This window comes from Halichoerus grypus, chromosome 13, assembly GCF_964656455.1.
Source record: "Halichoerus grypus chromosome 13, mHalGry1.hap1.1, whole genome shotgun sequence".
Classification (NCBI taxonomy): Eukaryota; Metazoa; Chordata; class Mammalia; order Carnivora; family Phocidae; genus Halichoerus; species Halichoerus grypus.
The window spans coordinates 79,801,404-79,811,823 of NC_135724.1; the positions used below are offsets into that span (position 1 = coordinate 79,801,404).

At 50.5% G+C, this 10,420-nt stretch overlaps 1 protein-coding gene across 3 annotated transcripts in view; it reads left to right on the forward strand.

Moving 5' to 3' along the window:
- The window catches only part of GCN1 (GCN1 activator of EIF2AK4), a 59,365-nt gene extending 57,152 nt beyond the window's left edge, over positions 1–2,213 (forward strand). For all 3 annotated transcript variants that reach the window (XM_036081960.2, XM_078060908.1, XM_078060907.1), the window contains 2 exons: positions 30–248; positions 898–2,213. In XM_036081960.2, coding sequence (XP_035937853.2) covers positions 30–248; positions 898–1,023 — 345 coding nt within the window. In that variant the 3' untranslated portion in view covers positions 1,024–2,213. The remainder of the gene's footprint in view (positions 1–29; positions 249–897) is intronic.
- Positions 2,214–10,420: the final 8,207 nt, after the last annotated feature.

The window sequence follows — 10,420 nt, forward strand, 5'->3', positions numbered from 1 at the left end:
TGACGAAAAGCTTGTGGTCCTCTTCACAGTGTCTGCAGAACCCATCCAGTGACATCAGGCTCGTGGCAGAGAAGATGATCTGGTGGGCAAACAAGGACCCGCTGCCTCCCCTGGACCCCCAGGCCATCAAACCCATCCTGAAGGCTCTTCTGGACAACACCAAGGATAAAAACACTGTCGTGAGGGCCTACAGCGACCAGGCGATCGTCAACCTCCTCAAGATGCGTCAGGGCGAAGAGGTGTTCCAGGTGGGTGCTTGCCGCAGCCGCTCGGCTCAGTGCTCTCCTGTGCGGCGCCTTTAAGTATCAGGCTCCGCTCCGCCACCCCGTATGCCGAGTGTTGGGGGCAGATTGTGGTCAGGTGACTGGTCTAGTGCCTAAAACAGTCCTCTGTTCCTGTGGTGTTCAGGCTTCTTTTGGCAACAGAGCCCTTTCTCCAGATAGAGTGTCACATGGCACCCAAACCTATGAAACCAAGCCCAGGAGGGCCGCCTGGTGAAGCCCAGAGCCCTGCTCACGCATTCCTCCGCCCCCAGGCACTTTTTTCTTTTTTAATTTTTAATTTTTTAAGTAATCTCTACACCCAACGTGGGGCTTGAACTCACACCCCAAGATCAAGAGTAGCATGCTCCACCGACCCAGCCAGCCAGGTCCCACCCCCCCTCCCCCAACCCCAGGTCCTTAAGAGCACCGAAAACCCTCCCTGCCCCCACCCCACCCCTTCCCAGCACATGAAAAGCATGAGGCATGGTTTTCTTGGCTTCCCGGACTCCTTTATTTTGTCAGATTCCACCATAGCGCTTCTAGTTCTGAGGTTAACACTCGTTTTTGCCTTGGCTTGAAGAAACCTGAAGTCAAGTTTTCTGACAACGTCTCCTCCTTTCCATCTTCCCTAAAGGCCCTCTCCAAGATCCTGGATGTGGCCAGTTTGGAGGTGCTGAATGAGTGCACCCGCCGGTCCCTGAAGAAGCTGGCCAGCCAGGCCGACTCCACGGAGCCGGTGGATGACACCATCCTGACCTGATAGGCCCGGGCCCCACGCACCGGGCTCCACCTCTTTGTTCAATGTTTTCATTTTTGAAAATACGTTTGTTCCGATGGGGAGCTTAGGAGGTGGCATTCCCAGAAAGTATTTTAATATTTCAACAGACCACAGCCAAAGCCTTAAACCCACACACAACTGAAAATTGCCTCCTCCATCTCTCACCTTTTTCTTTGGAGAAGAGACGAAAAAGCACATGGGTGAGCCTCACCAAATGGTAGCCAAGAGCTGATCATCTAGCTGAGCATGGCTAGGTCTGGAACAGGTGGGGTCAGACTTACGGTTCCTCTTCCCCTGCGCTTGAGCTCTGCTTCGGGAGCCAGTGCTACCAGCCTCTGCCTAGATCCTGAGTGGGGCACCGACCCGTGGAGGTTGGCCCGGGGTTCTGTGTCTTGGCGTGGCTTTGCAGTGTTGTGCGGCCTGATTGGATCTGACCCCTGTCGGGTGAACGTGACATGGCGCCCTCGCAGTTCACGAGTCAGGGAGGGGTACTGGTTCAAATGCGGGTTGTTTGAAGGAGGAATGTTTAATAAAGGCTTTGATTTAATCTTGATATAAGCAGATTTTTTAAAATCTCTTAAGCAGCCATTAAACAGGAAGCTTTGTGCACCAGGAATAAGGCAAGGCTTGCAGCCGTTCTCGTGAGCATCGGCAGCGCTCTGGCTTCTGGGTGCCTCTCCTGCTCTGGCAGGTCTTGCAGAAATCTACACGCTTCTCTGTCCTGAGGTCGGGTGTTCGGGAGGTGTGCAGCCAGGCCCGTGATCTCACCAAGTATGGAAAATGCAGGGGTCGAATCCGCCACTTGTCTGTCCTGACTCAGAAAGGTTGGCAGCTTCTGGCAGTCAAGTTTAAAAGAGAAGTCCATCCCCTCTGTGGAGTAAGAACGAGCCACATTCCTGGAGTCAGAGGACTTGCTGGAGGAAAGCAAAGCTACAGCTCAGCATCTGCCTCCTTTATGAATGACTTCCTTCCTCCTCGTTCTTAGAAGGCTCGTGATCCACACGTCCTGTCTGATGGAGCACGCAAGTTTTTCTGGGCTGTTTCCCTCTGGGCCCAGTGACGCAAGTTTTTCTGGGCTGTTTCCCTGGTCACAATACGGAATAAATCTCTACCGAAATGACTGGCCAGAGCTGTAAAAGGAAGGAAAATTAAATGTGGTGGTAGCGAACTCATTTTGTAAAAGGTCTAAAATGTTGTACCAAAAAATCAAGGCGTGGCTTATTAATGCAGCAGAGGTAGAAAGTAGCCCCATGACTCAGCACTTCTGATGAGTAAGGCAAGGTGACCTCTGAGATACTTATGATGAAATCCTTGCTTTCTATGCCCAAACCTTCTGTGTCACAGGACTTCCTATTTTCTTGCAGCGGGCATGGGCTCAGCTGGCTCAGGGTAACCGTAGACTCCCCCGGCTGCAGGGGAGCTGGAGAGGTCGGCTGAGTCAGTCCCCAGAGCCAGAGCAGCCAATGGGGGCAGCTTTTGGTAGCCATGGTAACTCTTCCCTGCTTCTGGGATTCAGATGGTCATCAGCATCCTCTCAGCTGCCTGGGGCTGATGTCCAGCAAGCTGTCTGCACATGTGGTCAGCTCTGCCAGTCAGCCATGGGGTGGCAGATGAAGTTTCTGTGTGAGGGGGCCTCCGGCTGGGAAAGCTCTGTAAGCTCTGAGGTGTGGTCTTCAGTGTTTCCTCCAGGATCTTAGAACAGATGCTTTTGTCCATCTTTGGCGTTCAGCCCCCGGTGTAAAATTGGGAGGGAAACCTGATGTACTGAGAGGTAGAAGATACTCAGTAAGCAAGATCCAAAAGAAAAACACCAGGTTTTAGTTCCAGAAACTGGAGGAGGGTGAGATCTCTCTGTTCAGGATGGATGGATGGAGGTTGATTCACAGACAGAGATGACTCAGAGTCTCCCAGAGCATGCTGAATTGCTTTCCCTGAGTCTGCAGGGGGGCGTGGGCTCCCGGGAAGTGAGCCTCGAAGGGCTGTCACAGGCCTGACAGTGGAGCAGGCACAGAGGACCGTGTCAGCCCAGAGGGAGGCCTGGCACCCCCAGAAACAGCAGCCCTGTGTGAACACCCAGGAGGAAGTGGCGCTGAGCTGCAGAGAAGCAAAGCTGTTTCCCCTTGGGCAAGCCGTCCAGCCTCTCTGGGCCAGTGTTCACATCTGTAAAATGTGGGATTTGGGATGGAAGCTCTAAGAATCTCTTGTTCTCAAAGTTACAAAGTGTTTATAACTGATGACATTTGGCATTTTTCATTTAATCCTCTCCGCCTATGAAATAGGTTCTCTGTGGTTACTGTTCTCCAGAGGAGAGGATTTGGGAGAGTGAGCAGTCATTCACCTGGGGTCATATGGCTCATCAGTGGTAGTCTGTCCCCAGAGCACATATCCCTGGCTTTGCTCTTCTGTGCCGGCTAGTTAGGGCCTAGCATTTTCCATTCTTTGTAGCGGTGCCTCCAGCCCTTTCATGTCCTCGTGCTGCACACGGAGTATGTGGCTGAGCGGCTCTGGGTGACTGGCCCAGGGCTCCCCCTGGATGCTGTGGCTGATCAATACCTCACCCCATTCATAGGACACTTGCTTTAGAAAAGACAGTTATTCCCGAGGACTCGTAGTGATCCTTGAGGGAGGAGACCCCATCTTTCTCTTCATGCCTCCAAAAGGCAGTGACAAAATGACGTGCCCTTAGCTAACCCAGGGAGAACTAAACTGAGCCTCTCACCCCTTCACCTAACTCTGGGAGCCTCTGGAATTCTGGGCATCAAGATTATTTTAAAATGTGGGAGAGGGTGACAGGCTTCACATCCCTTCTAGGAACCAAACCTCCAGGGAAGTTCCCTTCGGCTCCTTGCTGATGCCCGCTTGGGAGAGGGGCAAGGGACCTGTGGGATTGATTCTTCTGTTTGCAGGGATTTGGAGGTAACATTTTACTGAGAGCAGATTCTGAAACAAGATCAGTTGTTAGGACTGTTTTTCTAAGTAGGAGGCTGTATGGACGTGTGGTAAATTGCTTCAAGCCTTTCTAAATTAGAACAATAGGCAGAAACAGGAAAAGCCTCACTGAAAGATCTAGGTCCTGAGAGGTTTTTAAGGAAACACAGACAGCGCTTTCGCTCTGTACGGCGTACTGCTGGGGAGCCGTGTGAACTTGAGGGCAGGTTGGAACCTTAACTTCACCGCTTGATGTTAAGCCAGGTGACCCAGAGTATGTTCCTCCACCTGAGCCCACATGTCCTCATCTGTGCGGTGACAGGACGGTCGCAGGCTGGTCTGCAGTGAGGGAGATGACGCACTCCACGAGGCCGGCACATGGGAGGTGCTCGCTTGGTGGATGAGGAGCGTTAAAACAGGCCTGTCAACGGGAAGGGACTGAGCCACAGGCACCATTAGCATGACAGCTGTCACAAGTCCTGAGCTCTTGGTCAGGAGTTCCTGCTGGGCCCAGAACTTGCAGATGCCTGGTTAACTTTTTGAGCCTGAAGTGTAAAAAGCTCCGAACTTTTTTATTTTTTTTTTAAAGATTTTATTTATTCATTTGAGACAGAGAGATACAGAGAGCATGAGCAGGGGGAGAAGCAGAGGCAGAGGGAGAAGCAGGCTCCCCACTGAGCCAGGAGTCCAATGTGGGGCTCCATCCCAGGACCCTGGGATCATGACCTGAGCTGAAGCCTTTTGGGGTGCCACCCAGGTACCCCAAAAGCTCCAAACTTAAAATCAGATTCTTTTTGAGAAGTGATGATTACCGTGTTTGGATCTGTGACACGACATGAGAAGTGCATGAGCACCGGGCTGGGTCTTCCCTGTGCCCAGGCAGGAAAGCCCTTTACCATCGTTGTTCGAGCGGTGCCTGGGAGGCCCGAAGGGGCTGGTCCTTGTTTTAGGAGGATGAAAGTTGAGATACAGATGGAAAGGAGCATCTCTAACGTCATGTAGCCAGTTGGCTTGCAGAACTGGGAAAAACCTTTATTTCTCGATCCTCTGGTCACCAGGCCCCAGGGCTGTTCGATAACAATAATTTGGGAAGGTGAATCCAACGAGAGAAACTAGCCCAGTTGTCGGCATGCAGTTCTGTGGAGTGACTGAATGGGTTTCACTTTTCCTAAGAGATGGAGCCCAGTCATTCCCCAGGGCTTTCTGTGCTGTCCCCCAGTTGTGTCAGGAGGGTTCCCTGCAGCCTGTCTGGCTAGAAAGATAGTGTTGATACTAACAAAGCTCAGGAAACTGGAAAAACTGGTCCAAGGATTATCCCATCAGTGGGGTTTGTGTGTGACACTCCTGAGTGTGCTCTGAATGGGATGCACTGTCACCTTCTCTGGGACTGATTTCTCTGGTCGAGGTGGCATCAGCCGGTCGGAAGCTACATTAGATCCTTCTCACCATTTGGACTCCCGTACAAAAGGGAGGTGGGAAGCCGGGTGCAGCAGTAGCTAATCCAGCATTTCTCGAACATATTGGCTTCAGGACCCCTTTACACTTTGAAAAATTATTGAGGACCCCAAAGAACTCTTGCTTCTACGTCTCTTACTTATTGATACCACTGTCGACATCAAAACTGGTCAACTTTTATAAGTTGTACTCTTTTAAAAATGAAAAGCCTATCACATGTTACCATAAGTAACCATAACAGAACTCAGTTTTCCAGAACAAAAGCCATTTTAATGAGGAGAGTGGCATTGTTTTACACTTTTCATGTCTCTTTAATGTCTGGATTTTCACGTCTGCTTCTGCATTCAATCTTGCAATATCACGTCACGTAGTCTCTCTGGAAACCTTACTATACACTCGTAAGCAGGCGAGCGTGGAAAAAGCAAGTAACATCCGAGTATTATGTAACTGTTTTCACTTTGCAGATCCTTTGAAAGGGTCTTAGGGAGCCTTGAGCTCCTCAGGCCACACTTAGAAAACCACGGATCTAATCTAAAAGAGGGGAGAGAAATCCTACTGAAGTGTTTGGCTGGGAGGGCGGGGGGAGGTTTTTGACCCCGTGTTCCAGTGACGCCCCAAACTTGGCCCACACCCCACGGAACACAAACTCAAGAGAGAGTTCAGCTGCATTATTTCTGATGTTCCTTCTAACTCACTCTGAGTGGCTTCATTTGAATGCAACAGAGACACCAGTGCCCGCCAAGTGCCGGGGCCCCGAGAGCGCCAGGATGGTCCCTGCAAGCAAGGAACTTAATGCTCACTCGATTGTGGGGGCGACCTGAGGGCAGGGCAAGGCCGTTGCCAAGTCTCTCAGAATGGCAGCAGGCATCACGGATGGGATCAAGGCCAATTTCCAGTTCCATCAAAATTCCCTTTATTCCCTCCCTCTTGGAGGGACACGACCAGTTTGTCCGAGGCATCCCATCTTGGCTCCTCATTTAAAGTCCCGGGTGTTCAGTTCCCCTTCCCGTTCTTCATTCTTATTTGCCACCTGCTTGTACCTACTTACAACCACAGCATGTCTGCTTCTCCCACTACCCGTGTCAGCAGCTTGATTCCATTGCTCGCCAGTCTGAAGTCTGGATTTCATTGCTCCCTCCAGGCCTCTGTTGCACCAACCTTCATCTCTCCTACTGCTCCCCTAGAGGCGCCTCTGGCTGTCACAGGCCTCAGGCTTGAGGTCCCCTCTCCTTTTCTCTCCCAGCCTCCCCACTGGTGATACTGCACTTCCCGACTCCCGACTCCTCAAGAGCCAGGTGAGCTCTTTAAAGAGCTCTTAGGCTGGGGCGCCTGGGTGGCTCAGTCAGTCAAACTTCCGCCTCTTGATTTCGGCTCAGGTCATGATCTTGGGGTGGTGGGTTCGAGTCCCGCATTGGGCTCCTTGCTCTGCAGGGAGTCTGCTTGAGATTCTGTCTCCCTCTCCCTCTGCCCCTCACCCCCATGCATGCTTTCTCTCGAAATAAATACATCTTTAAAAAATAAAGTACCCTTAGCCCATGTTCAACCCTTACTACTTGACCCTCACTCCCCACCAGCTGCTCATCCTCTGCCTGTGTGATCCTGAAAAAAAATACTTCACTTGGCCCCACTGTTCTCATCACCATCATTCCGTTTCACTTTTCATTCACTGCCCAACTTCTTGAACAAGGAGCACACCCTCCCGCTCCATGGCGTCACTGTCTGTTCTGGTGAATCTCTGCATGCTGCTGTCCCCACTCTTCCTTTCTCTTCAGACACATATTTTTTAAGTAGGATCCATGCCCAGTGTGGAGCCCAACTCGGGGCGTGAACTCATGACCCTGAGATTAAGACCTGAGCCAAGATCAAGAGTTGGATGCTTAACTGACTGAGCCACCCAGGCGCCCCAATATTCATATTCTCTGCCAGAATGTCAGCTCTGTGAAAGCAGAGAGTTAAACATTTTTAGTGCTAATGCTTCCCCTAGGTCAGTGCCTCGTACACGGGAAGCCCTCAAATGTGAAGGAATGACTCGTCTTTCCCTATTGTACCGTCAGCTCCACGAGGATGTGCCTTGTTTGGCTCACATTAGGTCTTTAGTGCCTGGCACCTAGTAGGCGTTCACGTATTTTTTGAATTAGCAAATGAATCCAGTTGCCAGGTAAGTTCTGTGATTGTTTTTTGCAATGCTGCTTTCTCTAGTTGATGTGGTTTGCATATTGTCCTTTGCATCTGTCCCTTCCTGCTGTTACCCTCACACCTGGGCTTCAGCAGTAACCTCCTTGAAAGCTCAGCAGCAGAAATCCACTCTGCATGCTTGCATCAGACTACTTTCTTAAAATAATATGTTGATATTGCTCCTCTGCTCAGAAACTTTCATCGCCTCCCCGTTATAGTTTCTACCGTGCAAACAGGTGGCACCGCAAAGTCTCCTCTGGAAACTGGCTGTTCAGAAGCGCGGGACCGAGTTTCCCATTGGTAGCGCATTCAGATGCCTACCTTAGGTCCCCGCACTTTATAATTTTGTACATTTGTAGTTTCTCCCTCTCTCTTCCTTTCTCCCTACCTCTATCCAGCTACCTACCTTCCCACCTACCAGAACATAGCCCACCACTGAATTGTAGTTTAAATAAATGTAAAGCAGTATTTCTAGGGGGCACCTGGGTGGCACAGTTAGTTTAGTGTCCGACTCTTGATTTCAGCTCAGGTTGTGACCTCAGGGGCGTGAGACGGAGTCCCACGCTGGGCTCCACGCAGGGCTGGAGCCTGCTTGAGATTCTCTCTCCTCCTACCCACCCCCCCCCAAAAAAAAATCAAATAAAAAAAAAACCCCACCAATGTTTCTAGAGGAAATATGCTCCATTTCATTTGGGGGACACCAGGCACATATCCTGGCCTATAGGGAATTTCCCCTCCAAACCAAAACTGATGATTCTCAGACTGTGACAGCAGCTGTCTAAATACACCTGTCATTCAAGGCTCTTAAGTTCCAATTCCATCATGAAATCTTTATGATGAAATCTTCCCCATCACTTGAGCTAAAAGTGATAGCTGTCTCCCTCTGAAGTCTAGACTGCTTATTTGACAGCTGCTTTATCTACTGCATGTCTTTTATTTTTAATTCCTTATGTCTTACCTCTGAGAAGACTATCAGCTCCTGGAGGGAAAAGGCTCTAGTCTACAACCTGTGGCACATAATAAGTGGTAAGCCCCCATTAGTTACTGAATAAATGATTAATTAATGCCTATTGTTTTCCAGAAGACACGGGCAGGCGAGTCAGAAATCTGGTCTTCACAATGGCCAATTCCGCTCTACTTTTTTGTCTTAAGATTTTTATTTATTTGACAGAGACACAGCGACAGAGGGAACACAAGCAGGGGGAGTGGGAGAGGGAGAAGCAGGCTTCCCGTTGAGCAGGGAGCCCGATGTGGGGCTCCATCCCAGGACCCTGGGATCATGACCCAAGCCAAAGGCAGGCACTTAACGACTCAGCCACCCAGGCGCCCCTCCCGTTTTTTTTTTTTTTTTAAGATTCATTCATCTAGGGATGCCTGGGTGACTCAGTTGGTTAGGCGTCTGCCTTTGGCTCAGGTCATGACCCCAGGGTCCTGGGATCGAGTCCCGCACTGGGCTCCTTGCTCAGCAGGAGGCTGCTTCTCCCTCTGCTTGTCATTCCCCCCCTGCTTATGCTCTCTCTGACAAATATTTTTCAAAAAATAAAGATTTATTTTAGGGAGAGCACGAGTGAGTGTGTGCGAGGCGAGGGAGGGGGAGAGGCAGAGGGAGAGAGAAACTTAAGCAGACTCTGAGCTGAGCAGAGTCCGATGCAGGGCTCCATCTCACGACCCTGAGATCATCCGGAGCCGAAAGCAGAGTCGGATGCTTAACCACAGTGCCACCCAGGCGCCCCTCTGCTCTACTTTTGAGTAAAAGTATCCTGCAGCCTGGTATCAGGAGACTGCCTTGGAAATGTGTGCAACAGGTGTCTACAGTAGGAAACAGCTCAAAGAATGAATGGGTCAGTGCAAAATGATCGCGGCTAACAGCATGTTGCTGTTTATCTCGTGCCTGCATATGCCAGATAACCTCTCTCATCCTCACAACTATTCTGTGAGGAAATGGGCTCTGAGATGTGATATGACTTATCGTAAATATCAAAACTTTTAAGGGATAGAGCCAGGATTTCAGAGCTAGCATTTGGGGTGCCTGGCTGGCTCAGTCGGTAGAGCACGTGACTCTTGATCTCAGGGTCGTGAGTTCAAGTCCCATGTTGGGTGTGGCATTTGAACCAAAGTCTCTCTGACTCCAGAGCAGGTTGAGAAGATGAGCTGGAGTGGCCCTCCTGCCTCAGTGGCCGGTCAGTGTCAAGTGTGCGTAGCTGGTGGCTACACACGTTCTTCTTCCCTTCTATTTCCTAAAACGGCTGCATCAAAGGGGATCCCACTAACCTTTCCTAGATCAAGGACCACTTTATTTTTTTTTTTTAGAGAGCAAGAGAGGGAGGAGGGTAGGGGAGGGGCAGAGGGAAAGGGAGAGAATCTTAAGCAGACCACACCCAGCACAGAGCTGACTCAGGGCTCCATCTCACATGGCTCCTGACCCAAGCCAAAATCGAGAGTCAGCCTCTTAATCAACTGAGCCACCCAGGTGCCCCAAGAAGGAACACTTTTAAATAGTCGTATGAGGAGCGCCTGGGTGGCTCAGTCGGTTGAGTGGCCAACTCTTGATTTTGGCTCAGGTCATGACCTCGGGGTCCTGGGACTGAGCCAGGTGATGGGTTCCACACTCAGTATGGAGTCTGCCTGGGATCCTCTGTCTCCCTCTGCCCCTCCCCCTGCTTGTGTGCTCTCTCTAAATTAATCTTTTTTTTTTTTTTTAAAAAAAGTCATATGAGCAGCTCCTCTCCCAGGCAGATTCCAAGCCCATGTTCTTTTGACATCACCACACCTGATTCTTAGCTCCTGGAAAAACAACTAAAGACGAGCTGGACACTCCATG